The sequence below is a fragment of the Diadema setosum genome, chromosome 16 (assembly GCF_964275005.1).
Source record: "Diadema setosum chromosome 16, eeDiaSeto1, whole genome shotgun sequence".
NCBI classification, from domain to species: domain Eukaryota; kingdom Metazoa; phylum Echinodermata; class Echinoidea; order Diadematoida; family Diadematidae; genus Diadema; species Diadema setosum.
In genome coordinates this window covers 8,691,695-8,715,188 of record NC_092700.1, presented here as the reverse complement: position 1 = coordinate 8,715,188, position 23,494 = coordinate 8,691,695, and the positions used below count along the sequence as shown (strand labels likewise).

The 23,494-nt window shown below is 39.0% G+C and overlaps 2 protein-coding genes across 2 annotated transcripts in view; one reads left to right on the top strand and one right to left on the bottom strand.

Moving 5' to 3' along the window:
• LOC140240304 (arf-GAP with SH3 domain, ANK repeat and PH domain-containing protein 1-like) overlaps window positions 1–1,574 on the bottom strand; it is a 128,708-nt gene extending 127,134 nt beyond the window's left edge. The window contains exon 1 of the mRNA XM_072320088.1: window positions 1,364–1,574. Within this exon, the coding sequence (XP_072176189.1) occupies window positions 1,364–1,489 (126 nt within the window). The 5' untranslated portion in view covers window positions 1,490–1,574. The remainder of the gene's footprint in view (window positions 1–1,363) is intronic.
• A 13,837-nt stretch (window positions 1,575–15,411) lies between these two features.
• Window positions 15,412–23,494, top strand: part of LOC140239572 (protein tyrosine phosphatase type IVA 1-like) — a 41,794-nt gene continuing 33,711 nt past the window's right edge. Inside the window, exon 1 of the mRNA XM_072319402.1 lies at window positions 15,412–15,541. The gene's annotated coding sequence lies outside the window, so the exon portion shown is untranslated. The remainder of the gene's footprint in view (window positions 15,542–23,494) is intronic.

Genomic DNA, 23,494 nt, shown 5'->3' with positions numbered 1-23,494 from the left:
CGGGAGGTCGAACCTTGGTGCAGGTGCTGTATCTTGAATTACAAGGTTGAAGGCCACACCTCACTATTACTGTGGTGAAAGAACATCACTGGAGACATTGGTCACAGACATTTTTGCAAGATGTAGTTTTTGCGAACTGACACCGCAGCTATCATACACTGTACAAGTGTACAAGTGCACTACACATATGAGGAATGACTGTACCGTAGCGAACGGCGACATTTTCGCGTGTTGTTAAATTTGCAGTCCAACACTGGCAACGTTCGGTGATTCGTGAAATTTGCGAAAATCACAAACCCTTGCAAAAACAACATTTTCATGTACAGAAAATACAGTGTTGTCAGCCTAGAGGCTAACCCTGGGGCGCTGTATCTAGCGACCCCAACACGTACTGAGTCGGCTGGTTAATAGCGCTCTGCGCCAGGGTTACCTACTAGAGCCAGAGGCAAGCCATTCCACAAGTATGAAGTAAGTTATATTAGATCTAGATCTAACGAAGTCTAAGTTTTTCTACACTTACTATACAGATAGACTAGACAGTAGACTGTAGCACACGTAGGTAGAGTGCCGAACTCTAGGAATTTCATGATGTTCTAACGGTTACTTCTATACTTTAATACATGTAGTAATATTACAACTGACTTGTGACAAGAAGGTACAGTTGTAGATATCATGCCTACGAATGTTTCCACACCCTGGCATTTGATACGGATATAGAACATTCTAGTCGTTATACTAGAATCTATACTCCTATAGTGAATACCGGTGTAGTCATAAAGTAGGCCTATTATCTACTAGTTTACTAATACTATGTTTTATGTACTAATAACCACTTTCTTTAGCATGATATTAGGGCTAGCCGCTATTATCAACTCATTGAAGAAATTATCACGAGCAATCAATGTAGCCTACTGTGTCTATTAAACTATTATTGTTAAGCCCCTAAGTGGCCTAACAGGGGCTTGCACAAATCAAGGGCAAGGCACCCCAGCAGAGCAAAATCAAAGAGCAAAATCAAAGAGCGAGAACTGTGATTAGCACGATTAGTGAATCGACCCGACCCGACCCGACCAGTTCTGCCAGCTAATGTTATTGTTACTTAGATCTACAAAAGTAGGGAGTAGAACGTTAAAAGTAATAAAACTGTGGGGAAATGACATTCTTCCTTTCCTCTTTGTTGAACATTAATTGTTTCATGTCAACAAAAGCAGAGTGTCAATATAGGGCCTTGTTTCTATCAAGTCGTAGAACCATAAACATAGCTGTGACAATGTGTGTAACGGTAGCATTACTGTTCAGTCAATATCGTGGGAATCGGAAAATAGAGCAAATCAAATACAGTACAGTACGATAACTACCGCACCTCTTCTAACGAGGAAACAGCATTTCGACAAGCTCCCATTCGGGCGACGAAATTCGACGTTGTTGGAGAGCTGATGTCTTCCGTGGCCTCGGCCACGAATTCGGCGACGGTGATGGTATCCGGCATGATGTCCACATAAGCGATTGCACTAATGAGCAATAAGATATCCGATAATTTGAAGAGATATGTAGCTACTTCCTGTTCACGTTGGAACTCATCTCCAAGGTTCACTTATACTGTATTGTGACACGTCGAGTCGAAGCCTAGTACCGTACACTTTTCGCTCGGGCGGCGGCGCGGGCAACACACACAGGACGACGTACACTAGCTACCGCAGGCTCTGGAGGCAAGGCGAGGCACGTACAAGCTGCCAGTGGAGCTGCTGCAGTGGGCTACGCTTCGCTGATGCGTCCGTGCCCAACGTATCGAAATACCTCGTATATGGCGCGCCATTTACCCAATAATTTCGATAACCGAGTTTATCGCCGAAAACTTTGTTTTATGATGATAAACTTAGTTTTTCGAGAGAAACTCTGTTTATCGAGAGAAAAGCTAAGTTTATCACAATAAATATAGTTTTTCACTTGATAAACAGAGTTTAACAAGAATCCTTGTGTTTCGCTTAATAAACTAAATTCATCGCTTGATAAACAGAGTTTTTCGATAAACTTTTATCTATAGAACAACTACACACATGTAAGTTTTACGATAAACTCTGTTTATCAAGCGAAAAACTAAGTTTATCGATAATCATGGTTATTTCAGCTTTGGTGAAAGGAGGTGATTGTTTGGAATTAGCTGCAGGATTAGGACGTGGAGTTCAGCAAACATTAACGCAGACTTGCGACTACACAAGTACAAGTACCCATTACCAGTTACTAGTCGCGACGGCAAACATCCTACATGAAAAATCTCGAAGTCCTGGGCCCCATTTTCATAAAAGATGTTATGATAGCAACTTTTGCTGGAATGGCAGCTTCCAATAGCAACAGCCAATCAGGAAGCTGAATTCTTGTTGTTACCATGACAATTGCCATTCCAGCAAGAGTTACTATCATATCAACTCTTTATGAAATTGGGCCCTGGATCTGGTAGCTCCTCTCCCTCTGGCTGCGAAACAACGAGCAAAATGATCGTTGAATGACGTCCATTGCATTACTCAACCCGCAATGCAACTATCAGTGTCCTATAATGCCTGGAGCTGGTAATACAGCACAGGAGCAGTGGCAACGCTAATCACAAAGCGCCCATTACTGACAAGGCTTGAATATTCAAATTCATGAAATTCTTCCGTCGAGATGTTTTCATTGCAAATGATTGACAAATTGCCCTACATCGACGTAAATAAGCACTGAACTGATCAGTGTTTTAGTAGTAGCCATGATAAAATATCATGGGCGTGCTCGAGTATGTACGCCCATGTATTGATAAACTATAACTTTTTTGAGAGAAACTGTGCTTATCGAGCAAAAAACCTAATTCATTGCCGAAAAACTCAGTTTATCAATCGATAAGGTACGTTTATCGAACAAAAAACCTAGTTTATCAGTCGCTAAACTAAGTTTTTCAAGAGAAACACTGTTTATCGAGCGAAAAAAAAACTAACTTTATCGTGATAAACGTAGTTTTTCGCTCGATAAACTGCAATGCGTGTATCAGTTGATAAATAAAGTTTATCGATAACGTAAGTTAATCGCTCGAGAAACACAGTTTCTCTCGAAAAACTTGGTTTATCGACTGATAAACTTAGGCCGCGTTTATAAGATTTTGCGTGCCGAGAACACTGTTTTGAAACGCTGATTCGGAACACTGATTTGAAACATGGTTTTGTCAGGACAGCATTAATACAGGGAGTTGGGACCACCTCCCTGGTTTATAAGATTTTTTCCTCGAGCGTGTTGGGGCTCTCGCTCAGACTGTGCCATTGCGCAGCTCATTCTGCGCAGTTTGTTCCTCAGCAAAAGGTCAAACAAGGCGCGCGCAGGGCATTGGGACGTCATTTAAACAGTGTTTGAGATCGCGGTCGGGTTTATAAGATTTTTAAAACATTGTTTCTACAGAAACACTGTTTTGAAACGCACTATTTTGTGCATTTCATAACAGTATTTCAAAACACTGTTTCAAGTTACGGCTATTATCATTATTATTATTATTATTATTATTACTATTCATTCGGCTTTCAATCACAAATATCATATTACATTTTTCGAGATCAGAGAAGGCTATCTTTATAAGATTTTTTTTCTTGCTAGAAACACTGTTTTGCCAGAAACAGTGTTTCAAAGTGTTTCAAAGCACTGTTTCTGGCTAGAAAAAAAAAAATCTTTTTTTATGTTTTATTGAAAAATTATACAGAATCACACTATTTACAACAATTAACTTGATTAGAATAACACAATCACTGAACAATGTAGAGGAATTGTAAAAAAAAAGAACAAAAAAAATCTTATAAACGCACCCTTAGTTTTTCGGCGATGAACTCGAAGTTTATCGTAATTATTGGACAAATGGCGCGCCATATCCAAACGTGCGGCCGTGCTGTTGACTCGCTCACACACTACACTGCTGATGCACGGGCGAAAGACGTGTTCGAGATAGTCTTCATCAAAGGCACCGCGACATGCTTTTGTTTTGTGTGTGTTGTAAACGTACAACTATGTATTGTCGCGACAGCTTCGCAAGATGGCGCCCTTCAATTTACCTACCATTGTGACAGTCGTAACAGTATTCCGTCGTAAAACTTAATACAAGTATGTCTGTTTGTAAATCACATTACCCCCACAGTACCACTTTTAAAGTTGTTTAAGTATAAGTATTATCACTTGGCCTATCTAATTTGGAACAGTCTAACATGCCCGAGGTGATAGCCGAATCGGGATGTTTGGACTGCTTACGGGTAAAGTGATGTGTATAATTTGCACGTGTACGCTCTCAACAATATTGTTTGATTCATTGCCCCCCCCCCTCTCTCTCTCTCTCTCTCTCCCTTCTCTCCGCATATTCTCACCTCTCCTCTACTTACCCCTTCGTATTTCTATTATTCGTCCTTTCTCCATTGATTCGCATTCCATAGCCACACTGTTCGCCGACTTCGTTCTCCTCTTGGTTTCATGAATCTTCACTGCTCTCCCCTATCTCCATGATTCTCCAACATTCAACTCCTTCCTCTTCCTCTTCCCTTCTATTTCATCTTTCCCCTTCTAACGATGTCCGAACATCTTACTTGATTCTCACACTATTCTTCCTTACCACTCTCTGTGTTCCTTTCTCTACTGTCTCCACTAGTGCAACTTCAACTTCCAGCCCATTGCTGTCTCCCACTCTAATTCACTTTTTGCCCTCCTTACAACCCCCATATGTCGCTTCCCTCTTCGTTTCTCCTCTTTCTAGGCTCTTCTTCCAAACAACGATCCGGTTAAGGACTACATACACATGGTGTCACCGCAAATCTTTCTTCCTAATTAACTTCACCATGCAAACCTTCAAACAACCCATTGTTTGATTAGATTTGCATGCTTAATTGTTTTGTGATATATCTTTTTTTCTTTTTCTTTTTTAATCAGGCTTGCCAATAGTGTTTTATTGATGGGGCCACTGAGTGGCACAATGGATATCCACATGCACTAAGAGGCATTTAGTACATGACATCCACGTGACTGTAGCCTGCATCTTCGGACAAGATGCTTTACTCACCGTGTCCGCTGTTCTCCTCCCAGGTGCCGGGCCCAGGTGTAGGTCCTAAAGTTTTATAGGATAATGATAATGACAATAACATGATCTTTTACACTAAAACAACAAAAAAGAACAAAAATCTTAATGATGAAAACCCTTTCTTCTGTATTAAAAAAAAAAATGTAAAACGTAATACCATAATTCCTAGCTCAATACCTTCAATATATGAAGAGTTTGTTCGCAAAAACCGATAAGATTTGCCAAATATAATGAAGATATTTGTTTGTTTGATAGATACTTTATTTTCTGCAAATCAATATACATAAGTTACATACTCATGAAGATGCAGGAAGTATACAAAGTAAATTCAACGCAGAGTCGTTTGACTTGTATAAATAACGATACATATAAGTACATAATCATGAACATGTAGGAAATATATAAAATAAATTTAACACAGTCTTTTGACTTGCATAAACAACGATATGAAAGAAATATAATATACAATATGCATGTCTATGCAGCAGTGATAAGAATAGCATTTATAGTTAAGAAACGATTATGCAGAGGGCCGCCATTATAAGCATTGCTTGAAAAGATGGCCGGCCCGAGGAAAAGATAAGGACGTATCTAGATTCGTAACGATATAAATTCTGCTGCGAAAGTAGCAGGGGAAAATAAACTCTAGTGTGTGATGGTGGTGGTGGTGAATGTGTGTGCAGGTGCTTGAAGGTGCACAATGGCAGATAGGCTGGAATTTAGAATAATAAAATTGGTTTACTGAAAGAGGGGACGACATGCGTTGTTGTTATCGGGAGATCAACATTAATTGTATAATTTGTTTGTTTTTAGTTCGTATTTGAAGTATACTGTAATAAAATATACTTCTTTAAGTTTGCTTTAAATGAAAACAAGGAGGCACACTGTTTCAACTCCTCAGGAAGAGTGTTCCATGTATCCGGACCTTGATGTCTAATTGACTTTTGAGCAAGTAAAAGCTTCGGATTACTTCGGAAAGTCATGGGAACGACGAGTAGGGTATAAATGAATATGGTCATTGGTTACTAGGGTATTATGAAAAAATGGTAATAAATTTCGAGTGTGTTTATACATAAATATGGGATTTATACATAAATATATAGTATGTTTATATATAAATATACATAAATATTATATTATACATAAATATATATATTATATTATGCATATATATATATATATATATATATATATATATATATATATGAAGAGTTTGTTTGCAAAAACCGATAAGTCCATTTTTGAAGATTTTGAAGTACGGTCTCTGTCATAAAGTACAAAATAATACCTTTTAAATGATATATTGGTCACTACATATAAAGGTACATTTCTGAAGTTATGATCAAAAGAAGCAAAATATTTCTTAATATTCTCTTTATTTTTCTTGACCTTTAATCGCAAATATCTCCATTTGGCAAATATGGACTTATCGGTTTTTGCGAACAAACTCTTCATATATATACATAAATATATAGTGTGTTTATACATAAATATATAGTGTGTTTATACATAAATATTTGCGATTAAAGGTCAAGAAAAATAAAGAGAATAGTAAGAAAATTTTTGCTTCTTTTGACCATAACTTCAAAAATGTACCTTTATAATGTAGTGACCAATATATCATTTATAAGGTATCAATTTGTACTTTATGACAGAGACCGTACTTCAAAATTTTCAAAAATGGACTTATCGGTTTTTGCGAACAAACTCTTCATATTCAGATCAATGAAATTCTTGCGTCGAGTTGTTTTTGTGGCAACTGATTGACAAATCGCCCTGCATCAACGTAAATAATCGACGTAATTTCATTACTCTGAATAAAATGATATACAGAACCCACTGCTTGCAGTGGCGTATCTAGGGGGGGGGGCAAGGGGGGCACGTGCCCCGGGCGCCACTCCTTGGGGGCGCAAAAAAAACGCCAAAAAGAAAAAGAAGAAGAAAAAAGAAAAGAAGAAAAAGAAGGGAAAAAAAAAAACTCACCCGGAAAGGGGGGGGGGGGGGAAAGAATGGTGGAGGGGGGGGGGGGGGGCAGAAAACCAAATCAAACAAGATATAAACTAAACATGATGACGCGGACAAAATGACAATGTTTATTGTGTTCACACAAAAATTCCATGTTCTGTGAGCTGAAATACAAAAATTTTCGGCTCGCTCGCTGCGCTCGCTGGTCAAAATTTATATAAAAAAGAAGGTAAGAACAAAAAAATTATGATGACAAAATGACAGTGTCTATTGTGTTCACACATGTAATTTTATATTTAGCAGGCAAAATGTTTCACGGAGCAGCGGCTGCAATTTCTTTCGTTCTGAAGCGATCGCCAATTGGATCAAAAGAAGGCGCCAACGGTTTCGAACATACGGGGGGGGGGGGCGCAAAAAAACCGAATCAAACAAGATAATAACAAAACGTAATGATGACGCGGAAATATACAAATTTCGGCTCACTCGCTCGTACTAATATAGATTATTTTTTCAAGTCCTCGGTTTGTTGGTATAAATCGTTATCTATAAGGCCGTCACTATTATCTTGATTAGAATTGTAAGATTTAATAAGCAAAAAATGACAAGAGTTTCATGTTTTGTAAGCTGAAATACAAAAATTTTCGGCTCGCTCGCTGCGCTCGCTCGCCAAAATTTGTATAAAAAAAGAGAAGATAAGAACAAAACGTGACGATGACGCGGACAAAATGACAATGTCTATTGTGTTCACTCATGTCATTTTATATTTAGCAGGAAAAATGTTACACGGAGCAGCGTCTGCAATTTCATTCGTTCGGAAGCGATCGCCGATTTTATCAAAAGAGGACGCCAACGGTTTCGAACATACGGGGGAGGGGGGCGCAAAAAAAAAATAAAAAAAGATAAGAAAAAACGTAATGATGACGCAGAAATATACAAATTCGGCTCACTCGCTCGTACTAATTTAGGGTATTTTTTCAAGTCCTCACTTTGTTGGTATAGATCGTTATCTATAAGGTAGTCACTATAATTGTGAGATTTAATAAGCAAAAAATGACAAGAATTCCATGTTTTGTAAGCTGAAATACAAAAATTTTCGGCTCGCTCGCTCGCCAAAATCTATCAAAATTTATTACATTTAAATCACCCTCAAAAGATCCCTTTTAAGTGCTTGAAAAAGCATCATGTGGACCTTGTTTAAAGTCCCTATACCGGGATGCGTGTTTTTTTTTAGACGGCACAGATTGGGGAAACTAAAAATCTATCGGGGACCCTATCCCTAAACCTAACCCTCATCCTAATCCTAACCCTAACCATCAAACCCTAACCCTAACCCTAACCCTAACCCTAACCCTAACCCCAACCCTAACCCTAACCCTAACCATAACCAAAAACCCTAACCCAACGTTTTTCCCATAGGTTTAACACGCGCCATGCCCCAATCTGTGCCGTCTTAAAAAAAAACAAGAGACCCGCGGGTCTAGCGCTCACCTGAGTATCGCAAGTTCACCTTTCACGCAGTCACTAATCTAAATTATTTACAGCTCTACTAAAATTTGACCAGGCTTCTCAAGTAGAAGATGAAAATGTACAATAAGGACCGAAATTTTTAAAGATTCCTTAATTTGGGGGGATTGGGGGCCCCCTGGGGCCCTCTGGGTGGGGCATGGTGCCCATTTTGATAAATTGAGATCCTGACCCCCTAGGGATGCTACCTGCCAAGTTTGATGAAAATCCATCATGAGGTTTTCAGGAAGAAGATGAAAATGTACAATTCAGGCCCCCATTTGGACCTTCCCAACCCCCCCCCCCCCCCCTGCCCCCAAGAGGGGCACCCCTGGATTTGCTATGAACAAACTTGAAACTACAGTCATTAATGTACTCACTCATAGTATTATCTTAGCTCTATAACTTCTGATTCTAGAGAAGATTTTTAAAGATTCCTTCATTTTGGGGGGTTTGGCCCCCCCCCTGGGGCCCCTGGGTGGGGCATGGTGCCCATTTTAACAAATTGAGATCCTAACCCCCTAGGGATGCTACCTGCCAAGTTTGGTGAAAATTGGTCATGGGGTTCTCAAGAAGAAGATGAAAATGTACAATTTAGGCCCCATTAGGACCCCTCCCCACCCCCCTCCCCTGGGTCCCAAGGGGGGCACCCCTGATTCTGCCATGAACAAACTTGAAACTACAGTCATCAATGTACTAACTCATAGTATTAACTTAGCTCTATCACTTCTGGTTCTAGAGAAGAAGATTTTTACAGATTCCTTAATTTTGGGGGGTGTGGGCCCCCCTGGGGGCCCCCTGGGTGGGGCATGGTGCCCATTTTAACAAATTGAGTTCCTAACCCCCTAGGGATGCTACCTGCCAAGTTTGATGAAAATCGGTCTTGGGGTTTTCAAGAAGAAGATGAAAATGTAAAAGTTTACGCACGACGGACGACGCACGACGGACGACGGACGACGGACGACGGACGACGGACGACGCACGACGCACGACGGACGCCGGACGAAGGGCGATCGCAATAGCTCACTTGAGCCTTTGGCTCAGGTGAGCTAAAAACGCTACCGGGATGGGGTTGGGGTTGAACACTTTTTCAGAAATTAGGGGCGCAATTTTCGTGCTTGCCCCGGGCGCCGTTTTCCCTAGATACGCCACTGACTGCTTGCCATTAGGATCAGAACAAGCACTGGATGTTTGGCGGAGACTTTAGATGCCTCATTCTGTCCGACGGTGAGGAGGTCGTCAGTTTGAATCCTTCTCGAGTCTAAACACTAATTAATTCGGTGCTTCTTTACGCTGATGTAGAGCAATAATATATTATTTTGTCAATCAGTTGCAAGTTCGCGAAGAAAATGATCATGAGTCAGATATATTGGAAGTTGAGATATAGGCATAATCAGCTGGGAGAACATTACTACATCACTGTATTTCAAGATATTATTACACAAAGTGTTTGGTAAGTACTGAGGCAATAAAATTATTTTTAATTACTGTTAGATTATTCATATCGACTGTTTTCTGTTATACCATGGTGAAATTTAGCAAAACTTCAACAAACTTTCATAGCTTCCCTAATTTTCATAAGACTGTGATCAAGTCTTCATGCGTATAAAATTCTACTTTTTTTTAGACTAATAATCTCTTTAATGTCCCATATTGAACAAGGAAGTTTTGTGAGCTTTCCTTTAAAATTTCACATTAGTTCTAATGCTGTTGTAGCCGCGTGTGTGTGCTTTTTATACATAATAAGGGCTTATGTAGCCTTTTACAATTTGTCATCATGATCAACTTTTTACTCTGTAAGATTTATCTCAAATTCAACTGAGAACAAGACTCAGTCTTTGTACAGTTGATGAATTCATGTTTGGAAGGAATTCCCCATTTATAAAAAAATAATGACATTATTTACATAGCTATGCAGGCGCATTATGATAACATGTGGGATTTAGAGAAAGATTTAGAGAAAAGCTTGTCAGAGCTGCTTTCAAGAGACTATTAATACCTGCGCCCGACGATGGCATTTTGTGACAATGACATTTTGTGACATTTTGTGACGATGACATTTTGTGACACCCCCTTTTCCTTTTCTTTTACTTTGCTGCTTGACCCTTCGCCCATATTATAACATATCCAATCATTTTCTTAGAAGTGCTGACCATCAACACTTTCGCGCTTCATCACCTGCACACGCACTCACAGGCACCACTCCTGTTTACCAAGTAATTGTATAAAACTGGATTTACACGCACTTTAACATGGCCCATCTGTATTAGTGTTCAAGTACTACAATAAAAAATGGTAATTTAACTCTGGCTGTCCGTCTGTTCAAGCACGGCTTATAACGGCGGCCCTCTGCATCATATGTATATATTATATATTGTACTGTGAATCAAGTCATTATTGGCCATATAAACATTTTGTATGTTATTTAACGTTTCATTTGTCTTTACATACAAAATATGACTTACTATGTAATATGTCAATAATTTTCAGAATTGTATTTGTGTAATTGAACCTGCCTTTGTTACTTTTGTTATTCTGAAAAAAAATATGAAATGCAGAAAATAAAATCTTTTCATCTTTTCAAACAAGTGAGAACAGGGTCACAGGTTCTTTAGTCCGAAGGTTCGTTATTCCGAAGGTTCGTTATTCCGAAGATTCGTTATTTCGAAGGTTCGTTAATCCGAAAATGTGATAAGGTTTGTTATTCCGAAGGTGTAGTCGTAATCCGAAAATGAAATACGGTTCGTTATTCCGAAGGTTCGTTAATCCGCAAATGACACAAAGCTCGTTATTCCTATAAGGTTCGTTACGCACCCTTTTCATTTCGAATCAACGAACCTTCGGAACAACGAATCCTATTTCATTTTCGGATAAACGAGCCTTCGGAATAGCGAATCCTATTTCATTTTCGGATTAACGAACCTTCGAAATAACGAACCTTCGGAATAACGCCACAATAATGTTCGGATTAACGAACCCTTTTTCATTTTCGGATTAACGAACCTCTAGGTATAGGGAATTTGTGTGTTTCGGATTAACGAACCTTCGGAATAACGCCCAATGGCAGTAAAAGCAAAAACAACAACAACAACAACAAAAACGACGACGCCAACGACGACGACGACGTCGACATCAATCCCAAAGATTTTCGATGTTCTGCAATTTTCATGAGAGCACTTTGATGATTTCATACTTTGCTATTATTTTTGTTTTTAGCCAGAATGACTTGCGTCTTTATCATCATCATGATTGCATGTACTATTGTGCAGTGATTATATTAGTCTCTGCGATAATAGTATGGGCAGCTATACAATATACATGTATAGCTAAAATCTTGTTATGCATCATGGTTAAAGAATGCATTTCTACCCAGTATGCAAAGTGTTTTGTTTAAAAAAAAAAGTGCCGAAATACATCCCTTATCCTTAAAGGGATCGTATAGTTTTGGTTGAGACCTAATTTCAGGTTTCTGACATATTTTGGTGAGATAATGAGAAACCTCTTATGAAATATGAAAGAGCATGTAATTCTATGAGGAATTTAACGTTAATTTGATGAAAATTGGTTTTGAAACGGCTGAGATATCCAAAAAAGAGCGATTCTAGTAAAGTGTGAGACCCACACTGTATTACGATCGCTTTGTTTTACTTTGTTTTTGGATGTTTCAGTCATTCCAAACCCGATTTTCATCAAAAAAACAAAAACAAACAAACTTTGAATTCCTCTTAAAATGGTATGTTCTGTACTATATCATATTAAGTGTTTTCTTGGTATCTTTGCAAAAAGTTAAAAGCCCAATTCTCATCTCCACCAATACTGTACCATCCCTTTAAGTTATCGTATTCGTTAATTCGAGGTGAATGATAATGGACAGGTGTGCGCATTTAGCGAAGATTCGGAGTAACGAACCTCATACGAGGAATAACGCCACAGATGGGCAATATAATTAGCGAGCCCCTTTTCATTTTAGATTAACGCACATCTAGTTATATGGAATCTGTTTAGGAATAAGGAACCTTACAGTGTAATAAAGAATTATGATGGATCTATCCCTCTTTATTGATGCTTGTGAACCAAAGACACGCTGTAAAACTGAATATGTTTGTTTGTTCATTTCCATCTGAGAAGATGGCTGGATAGCCCATATGCAGCTATACGTTAAGCTGGTCTTCCATTGGGGTCCAGTTGGATGTGAGGTGGGACCACTTCACCGGGTTAAACATCCTGCAGCTCTTGCGATGAATGAATGAAGCGGGATCTTTTACGTGCATGATTTGTTAATCTCTCATACACGCCCAGAAGCGGATCTAGAGGGGGGGGGGGGGGGGGTTGCAACCCCCCCCCCCCAAAAAAAAAAAAAAAAAAAAAAAAAATCCGGGGACCATTTTTTTTTTATCTTATCTTTTTTTTTTAAAACTTGTAATTTTATTTTTTTTTCTATTTATGGCAATGACCTCTATACCAAAAATAGTGGTGTTTTAGATGCAAGAAAACGCCATTTTCACACACAGATTTTCAACAATTCTCCCTACTTGTGGCAGGGGGTTCGAACCCGGGCCGCGTGATCGTGAGGCAGACGCGCTATACCGACTGAGCCGACTGAGCCAACTCAGACGCCCTGGAAATATGGCATACATCTTTACGAAAGTTGCCTGATCTGGGACATACTTTATAAAGGGGTTGGCAGTTACCACGGCATCAGTAAGCAACAAACCAAATAGCGGCTACAGCATTTTGAAGTCACTACCATAGTAACCTTGTAATCATTGTAGCAATTCACAAGGGTTACAGGCTTTAAAAAACTCGACAGATTTGTACCAACATTTTGGGCAAAAAAAAAAAGAGAGATCAAAATGTATAGCGTCTATATGCAATGAACCTAAGAATTCTCAAGGACGTATGTTCATCCCCGAAATTATAAATAATTTAAGCTCATAACAGCTGCCCAGTGTGAAATTTGCCGGTGCAACCGTCTCTATACACTTTCCATTTTCCTTCACATGTTTTTTGAACAGCGCCATCTATCGATCCACAACTGTCGATTACAAAACTCCAGTACATGACGTATACGATTCAAAGGTTTGGCAAAAACTCGGGCTTTGTCACGGGCAATAAAATAGTAAACCTGATTGTAGATTTTTATAGATTGTAATACTCATGTATTAACATCAAAGGAAGCCTTGAAGCTATAGAAATGACAATGTCTTTGCATGTATTTTCTGTCTATCCATCTGTCTGTTTATTTTATCTATTTTTGCAGGGCTGCCAACATTGGAAACCAGTTGAGAGTGAGACTCCCATAGGCCAATGCTATAATTTAGGAGTCAAAATGAGTGAGATCAATAGAAGTGCATGCAAATGAAATAAAGTTTTAGAGTGAGAAAGGACCAAAATGAGTGAGTCTCACTCTCAATGAGAGAGAGTTGGCAGCCCTGTTTTTGTTCTTTCTTTATACTATCTGTCCATCCATGATCAGCTCTCCCCCCCTCTCTCTCACTCTCTCTCTCTCTATACAGTATAATAATAAGTAAATAAACATGTGTGTATTGTAATATATCACTGTGAAGATAGCTTAGCATTTTCATCCCTGACGAAGGAGGAGGCCCCCGAAAATTTGGAATTTCAATAAATACTAAGTGACAATTAATGTGTTTCTCTATTGTGTCATATTATGAAATGAACGGATGATTTTGTAACAAAATATTAGCCTCCAACAACTCTTAATGCTTGCAACATTATTTTTGTTTATCCACTTGTTGAGTTTGGTAGGACCATTGAACTATCTTGCAGTCGATATTTCCTGAAATATTTCATTATTTACTTGAGTACAATGCAATGAATTCAGGTGTTTTTTTTTTCTTCTTCTTCTTCTTCTTCTCATGCTTCACGTAGAGAGGTAAGTTGTGTCAGAGTCCTGTTGAGACCTAAACAACACAAACTTTTTCTTTCTTTTATAAATTTGGTTGTACCGTGTTTTGTTCCTATTTTTTTTTAATATGGTGTCTAGTAAAAAAAAAAATAATTGAAAGAATCTACTCTCGAAATTTCCCTTCTTTGCTTTTGTCTGATGCCGAATGCCGAAGTTTTGCATCTATTTGTTTTCATATTTGTTTCATTGATTGTTATTATTTTATTAGGATAGACCATAGAAGTAGAAATAGAAATAGTAAATGGAAGTGCTCTAAAGTCGGGTCTAAACTCAGCTAGCAACACCGACTAAATATTAGGCATCTCCGTGACAGCGTGCGTTTCTGTAGTGAGTCACTACCGTGAGTAAGAATGACACTGCCATGCGTATTGATCTCGATCATCCACGTTGACCTTTCTGCTAGCTGCTGCATCTATGCAAATTACTTGTAGATGCCGACATCTTATAAATAAATAGTTTCCGCCGAAAATACTGAGTGACGTCTATGACCTGGCACAGTTGCATGAAACATTCATTTTGGTAATGTGACGAGTTCCTCGAGATGACGCAATTGAGGCGAAACCAATCTTGCAACCATTATGGGCAATATTTTAATCCCTCCCCCCCCCCCCCCCCCCCCCCCCCAAATCTGCGCTGCGGCACCACCTTTTCACATCCCTAGACCTGCGTATCGCGTGGAGAAGCTAGTACGCGCGCGCCAAACTACACAAGCGTTCGCGGATATATCGTGTTTTTTCTGTACTGCACATTGGAACAGGTAACTCGTGTGTGCCATGTCGTCACGTCACTGTAGTGGTCACTGTACACACACGTACACATAATAAGGGCGCGCAGCAATTACTTCCGCACTCGAAAGTGCGTTCGCGCGCACACACACGCAGAAACGCACACACAGACATACACACAGTGAAGAATAGGGATAAACGAGCACGTCTATCATCTTCCTTCGCATTTTCTGCTCATGCGTTTTTCTCAACGATTATCCCTCAAAGGAGTCAATGTGGAGTCCTTCTCAAGTTTTTCCCCTTGTTCGTTTCACAATTCCTCGCCTGATGTGTAAGCATACGGAAGTGAGTATACAATCAGATTATCATTTATTCCTCGTTTACTCTGCCCTGAGTGAAATGTCTGTAAATTCGAGAAGAAAATGACATAAATCCGTTGCCATGCGGTGTTTGGTATTGGCTTCGATTTCGTGTGCAAGCCTACCGTCGCGAGTCAACCGGCGTTTTTTTTCTTTCGTGTGTAGTAAATCAATGAAATTCCTTTGTGTCAATCTCATTTCGGCGGCTTGTTTTAACCGTCATTTGCTTATTTTAGTGAAAATCGTAAAGGATACATTATGTGTGTCACGTTATCAAACAACAGTCACATATGTGGCAACTGTAAGTAAGGATTATGGGTTTCGATTAGGGTAAATCGGGATGTTAATGCATATCGGTCATAATTCATTGATAGCGGTTGTACATTGTGAATGCAGCTGCAGTCGTAGTGGTTTCCTACGCACGGTTAGTATCTGCACAGAGTTTTGTGCATGTCTCCCGTGTCGCTATGCCTGCATTATATGCGTATGCGTATGCGTGGGATGGCCATGGACGGCCATTTCCATACAGCCAGGGCCGGGTTGGGTTTGACTTGGATTTATTAGAGCCTGTGTTCATTTATAGAGCCTGTATATATAATAGATCTAGGCTATAACGTTAGCTTGTACATTTTTACCCGACCTTATTGTCAGAATATCAATATGGGTTTGTTACTCGCAACGATTAGAACAATAATGCAACCAGCTCCAACGCTCCCACACTGTACAAGGAGCGCCCCACAACCCCAGGGTTAGCATTTAAACATGCCTTGCGCCAGTGTAGTAGTAATAATTGTAAACTCTAGTAGCTCAGCATAGATTTCTGCATTTGCTTACTCCTGACATCATACAGCAGAATGAGCAATATTTATCAAATGGTTGCTAGAGAGAGTCACATGTCACTCCCTTGCTTGGCCTTGCCCTTGTCACCTTAGCAGGGCCGGGTGGCCTGATGGCAGAGAAATCATACTAAGTAAATGCAAGCATTTAAATGACTTAGAGTAGCGGACCCAGTTTGCGACAGGTTAAGGCTTTTTCAAGGGTATTTAGTAGTATTCTGGTAAAACGGGCAACAGAAATTAAATAATTTTTTTTTCTTTTATTGGAAGAGGTACCAAAGGCCTCTGGACACTGCATCACAATTTTGTATGGTGGACAACTACCCTAGTCATAATAATCAATTTTATGCAGAAAACTTGCAACCACCAAGAGGACCTGGTTTGCGGCAGGGGGGTCCAGTTTGCAGCACCCCACACAAAACTGTCCCCTGATTTCTTCAAACATTAAAATTTTGCAAAAACCAAATATTTTTTGATGGTCCAACTAGTTTTCAGCTTGTTAGAACACTTTATTTGGATTCATTATCTCAATCCTTCACGATTTCATAGTTTCTCAAGATTGCATGTATTTCATCAATTTCCACCCATTTTGACATGTAAAATAGCGCTATGTGTGTAAATCCCATAGGGGTGCCGTAAACCGGACCCATCCCCAACATTTTGGTCACTGTTGCAATCCTCAAAACTGACAAAGGAAATTAATTTTAGAATATTTAACACAGTTACATGAGGAATCCTTACCATGCCAGGCCTCTTTTCGTAGTAAGATTTTGAATAATCGATACAAACAAGAGATGATGGTGGCTGCCTAGCAACAGAACAAAATCTTAACTTTTTGTTCAGAAAGTCATACTTTTTTAAAAACAGCGTGACACAGATGGTTTAAATTAGAATTATGAAGGCCATCATCTGAGTTATTTCATGATTCTGGTATCAAAAGAAAGCTCTTCAGTTGCTCTTCAAACAAAACAATTTAGAAAAAAAAATACCCTTCTGCTTTTGAAGATATGGTTAGATATTCCTAAGGGGTGCCGCAAACTGGACCCCTGCAGCAAACTGGTGCCCCGACTCTATGTACAAAGTGCTCATATCTGCAAAATCATGAATGTTAGCAAAGGATTGTTCCGTCAAGTGCAAGTAGCCTTGCAGCACAGATGTATCAAGTAACGAGTTTGAAAATGGGCTCACTGTGCGAAATTTCTTCTTTTGTGGTAAACCATGTTTCAGGTCTACACATGTATGAGTGAAGACTGAAGTGTATTCATACTTAGTGCGCGTGTGGGATACTGTAAAAGTGGATATTTTCTTGGTGTGGAAATTTTTGTGCAATTTGCGCAACCAGAACCTAACACGAAAATAAAAGCACGCAAATATCTTTGTACAAGTATGTTCTAGTAATCAGTGTCCTGATTCCGCGGACTTGTAAACATGCAAAATTTATCGTACCCAGCGGAGCACGAAAAATCACTCATGCGAAATTGTCCACTTTTACAGTATCTTGGTGGATCTTATGTTCAGCCTTTCACAGAAATGAGGTTCGACAGTGTGATCAACAGAACTTGACAGTCGATTTCCTGATTGGCCAAATGTCAGCAAGCGCAAGAACTTTACGACCGGTGATACACTGAACCTCTTACAGGAACAAACGCTTGTAATTTTGAAAACTGTAAGGGGAAGTGTTGAGGCCACCTTATGACAGATGATCAGTTTGGGCACTAGAAGTAATGAGGGCATATTTGCGGTACACAGTGTACATTGGCATTCAGGAACAGCATTGGCAGGGAAACCACCTTAATGCACCAAAGTTTTAAACTTTAAAATGTATAGTTTTGTACATAGCAAAATATCCATTATATTTTAATCCTTATAAATGGAACTGCAACCCACATAATTGGGACATGTATTTTGGCAAAAATACTTGCATTGTCCATCACCATCTGAAATTGATAACTACAGTGTAAATCCAGAGAATGATTACAGGGAAAGGCAGTAAAGCGTTGGTTGTAGAACTGCATAATAGGCTAGCAATAGGGTGACACTGTGCTGGCAGTGATGTACTGTACCCTGTCAGTTTACTTTCTTATTGCCATGTTTTGTTTTGTGAGTGTTTTAAATACTGTGTATCATGTACTTGTTGCTGTGGATACTAAGGATTGATACATTTGTAACTGTAATCATGCGTGGTATTAGCTGTGTGATACTGACTGGTCATGTACATTGAATTCACTGTACAATTCATACATGTACCAACAGGTATACTTCGTTTCTTGTGATCTGATTTGCATGGGCTATATCACCCACTATTTCAGCGGAACTCTACTATATAAACAGAAGAAAACTGTTTTCCCATCTTCTCTCAGTTAAGTGGGGGCCACTGTATGATCACGCTGTTCATGATGTGTGCCTTGTACGTACAGCAGAACTTTTCTGCACCCCATAATATCATCGGGTCCTCCAAAAATAAAAGCAGTTACTCATAAGGGCTGGATTATCCAGAGATTGGTTGATTCTATTAATAGGCCGAGGAGATTGAAGCAAACTTGGATGCCAAGAGTCATGGCTTGAAACCGTTGTCGTCGTCTCTCTGGTGGGTGTCAGTTTTTGTAACATGCCCGGCCATGCCATCCGCGAGCTGTGCCCGGCAGAAGTGTCGTGCCAACCACCATCAGTGCTTCCTGTCAGTCACACCACACATCACCAGTTGCCACAGATGGAGCCAAAAACACACACACACAAAGAAGTGTCTGCCTTGGTTTCTCACAGCCTTATGCACTCACGAGTGCTGCCAAGTTTCCCTCATTCTGCTGGAGGCTCCATGAGAAAAGGGAAATTTTTATCCTGATAGTATGTTGCATTGTATGAAAATTGAGGAAAAACCAGAGAAATATCTTGGTGAAAGATTTGGGGAAACAATCACACACACACACATGGAAAAGTTATGAATCGTAAAAGTTTAGAAAATCTGACAAATTGGCAACTACGTGTACGTATGTACATGTGATTAACAAGTGTAGGTGTTGAGTGGCTCTCCAATTTCTTTAGGATACGCAACATTTCAATTACTTTGATTTTTCCCCCAAGAAAACAGTTTCTTCAGACCTGTTCTTGGTACTGTGTATGTTTTGCGTGCCCTCCTCAGCAGATGAGTTCTGTCTGCGCCCAAATATTTGAGAAAAATTACAATTAGTAAAATTTTGCATACGAAATGAGAACTGATCAACACCTACAACATCACAAAGAGTTGCCAAGTTTCTCTTGCTCTAGAAACTTTTGCAATTCTTAACTCTGTTACGGTGTGTCTGTTTTCCCTGTCCCCCAACTTTTCACTGATCTACTTCTCTCATTTTTATGCCTCTGTGTTGTTGTTTTTTTCTTCTGTTTTCATACAAAGCAACATATTAAAAGTCATAATGTCTGGATGGAATTTTCCTTTTGAATTCTTCGTTTCCTGCCAAGAGAATGTGAAAGCCTCCCCAATACAGGGACTAGCACTCTTTGCTGATTGAGTTGTGTGGAACACACCAAGGTTCATTCTTCATGTTAACTCTTTTGGAACCTTCCGGATTTAGATCTGTGAACTGTCGGCAGCCCCGCCGCACATTGCGTCTGTTAATCATGACGTACATTGTACATGCACATCATGTACATGACCACAGCTGACTGTGCAGCAGTGAGCATAAGGAAAGTTCAGCTTTCCTTTTAATGTCATGGCTGTGTTACTATGAAAAGCAATGTCGATGAGCAGTCTTGCAAGCTGTAGTGATCATTAGTCAGAGAAGTTTGGAATTTGCAGGAGAGTAGTGGATTGAGTCGGCAACTGAAAAAAGTCTTTGCAGAAAAGAACCAAAAAAAAAAAAAAAGCACAGAAATCTGTCCTACCAGCTTAGGAGTCGCACAGTGCATTTTATTTTTGCAAATCTGTTTCCCAACTTGAATGAAATGAACAAAATGCAAAGTGCAGTTTGTTTTTGTTCATATTTTATATATAGTTGTTTTTTAAATTGTAAATCCTGTATTAAAGTTTTATGATGATACCTTGTACCTCAGTGATGCATGCGTTATGACTGATTCTTCTTGGATTTATCTGATTTTTATTTATTTATTTTTTTTTAATGTGACAAAGAGAGCTTATCAGTATACATGTACACATAGCTATTGTGTGAGCAAGCTCCGATACACATGATGCATGTTATAGATATTGTGGGCCATATGCTGGCACGCCAGGAACTACAAATTGTATACTATATACAAACAGATACGGTGTGGTTATCATGCTATAGTCTAGCATTACACCAGAATGACCCACAGACACTGTAGCTTGTTGTCTGTACATCACAAACAGGAAATTATCAGTTAGAATCTTCAGGGGATTGGTTCCTTCAGGGTTTGTTTGTTTCTTTGTCTCTTGACGGGTCACTGAACATTAAATGGATGCCAAAGAAAATTCAGTAACATACATGTAAAATATTACACAAGTAGGCTGTTTTTCTCATACTTTTATTTTGTATTGTACATGTTTGTTTGTGGTTTTTTTTTCCCCTCAAAGAGATAGTGAGAAATTAGATTAACAAAGTTTCTTTTGGGCCAGTTCCAGTATTCAAGCTTCTTCCAAACAATAAGATTCTTTGTGTCATGTGATGTAGGGCTCTCATATCATCATGTGAGTGGAAAAAGATGGGGACTGTTGTGTCAATTCAAGCTCTGAAAGGGCATCAAGATCATTATTTGAAAGCAAGGGAGTCAACACTGTGTCGTCACATACCAGTACACTGAAGTACTGGTTCAGACACTGTATTGCTCTGTCTCCATGTTGCTGTATTTGCTGGTGTAATTGTTGGCTATGAATAAACTTTTAATGCATGTGTGTGTGCGTGTGTGTGTGTGTGTGTATTTGTTTGTTTGTTTGTTGCCACAAAGATGTTTGATTTCAAGGATATTACAATTGTATCTTGCGAGAAGAGTTTCCAATGCACATATGAGTGAGTCTGAATTTACTTATTGCTTCTTTGATTGCTACCGAGTATCGAATAGACATAAAATACACTAGGTATGGGCATGATCCTAAAGTGTAATATCATTCTCCATTTGCATAATTTTCATGCGTTCACATCATTCATGCCCATAGCAGTGGTGTTTAAAACATGACATATCTGTTTGTGTTCAAAAACATTTAAAAATTGTTATTTTCTCTCTGCGGTTGTTTCGATAGTATTGCTATTTGAACAGGTGAAATGGCTCCACAATACACATACACTGTACAGTACTGTACATGTTGTAGGTTATAGTCTATGTGAATCGTGCTATGGAGTGTGATGCTTTTGTCCACGCAATTATTTGATGCAATGTATAAACACACAACGCTTCAAAGATTATCCCCACCTGCCTCTTTGTACACATGTATTGTACATTTTGCAAGTACCAGCCACTGCTGCACCTGTTGTTAAAACTGGTCCACTAATTACCTCAGCTGCGCTGACCCCGAATCGTTATTTTGTTTGCTGGCATGGGAATTGGTCGATTAAAAGAAAAAAAAAATGTTGTGTTCAATATTATTGTATCAGAGATACACTGGTGTACAATAGCTAATTTTTTAAAGTGGGTATGCTGCTATTCCCATATGAGTTGTGACTATAATAGCTGTCATTTTCTAGTGTAGTGTTTATGTTCCGCAGGATAGAATTTACTCATACCAGGTTTTGGACTAGAAATTACAACTATTGAGCACACAATGTGTGAAAACAGGAAGTTATAAGAACAAGAACAAAATTGATTTTGGAAGGATGAATATCAAGTGTTTTTATGAAATCAATAATGTGGGTGTACATCATGTATTTCCATCCGAGTCAATTTCTGTTTCCGGTCATGCATGCTACCATCTATTAAATCAAGAAATGATAAAATTTTATAGAAAATACCAAATATTATTCATCACATACATTGGGAGATGAACTATAGCTGTTACTTGTACTATTACTTCTGTTGTCAGAACACAATGTTTGTTGTCATTTGTATTCTATCATCTATTACCCATTCCATGATAGTGTTCTCCTTTTTACAAGCACATCATGTGTGTTTGGTTTGTTTTCTCTGTACACACAAATAGAAAAAAAAAAAAAACTTGTTTTCTTGCAGATTTGTTTGTTTGTGTTTTATGTGTTACAGTTACCTGCCTTTAATGACTTTTGGAGGAAAGGGTTTTATTAAACCTGTATGACTAATTGTTTAAAGTATTAGTTTTGTTTTGTTTTGTTTTCCTTTCTTGGGGTGAGGGTGGGATGGGGTTGAAGTATGATAGTTATGTACAGAAACCATACAACAGAGTTGTGAATTGATACATCATGAATACTTCAAGTGGTTTTTTTTGTTGTAGGTTTTTTTTTTTTTTTTTTGCTGTTATCTCTATAGTTGGTGAAAATGTAAAACTCTGAGAAATTCCATTTAAACTTTCTTGTGTATTTTAAAAGGCTGATTTTGATTCGAAATTTCTACAGATGTGTTTGTTCGATATTACACTATTTATCTATGTAAGTCAACTGGAACAAGGTAAAGAATAACATTCAAACAAATCTTATTGTCGCATTATATATTAAAATCTGCCGTCCTTGATACTGCTTGGCACAGCATGCCTATGGAAGGTTGCTCTTCAGTGGCCTGTGGGATATGAGGGCCCCCAGATCAGCCACATGCCAAAGAGTTTCATATTGCACGCGCTCAGTGTTTGTCGCCTTTAAAACTGGGAGTTGTTTTGTCTGTCTTTTTGTTCATTTCTTATTGTTTTATTGTTTGTCAATGATAAGATGTCCAAGCAAAGATGATTATCTCTGTTTGAAAGTTATCCAGCAAAGATAGCCAAGCAAAGATGTCCATGATCTGTTTGATTGTTAGCCAATAAAATTTCGGATCCCCTTTTAAAGGTGCATAGTCCCGGTGTTTTAGTCAAATGCGTACGCGGGTGCACGGCGCAAGTTTCCTATAGAGACCTATGCTATTGACTCCTCTTTGGCGCTTACGCTGTGGCCCACTTCCCCGAGTCCGAAGAAGTCAGATCCACTGTAGTCAGTGGTCCGATCACAGTTCGGCTCTTGATTCGGCTGAGGGGGATG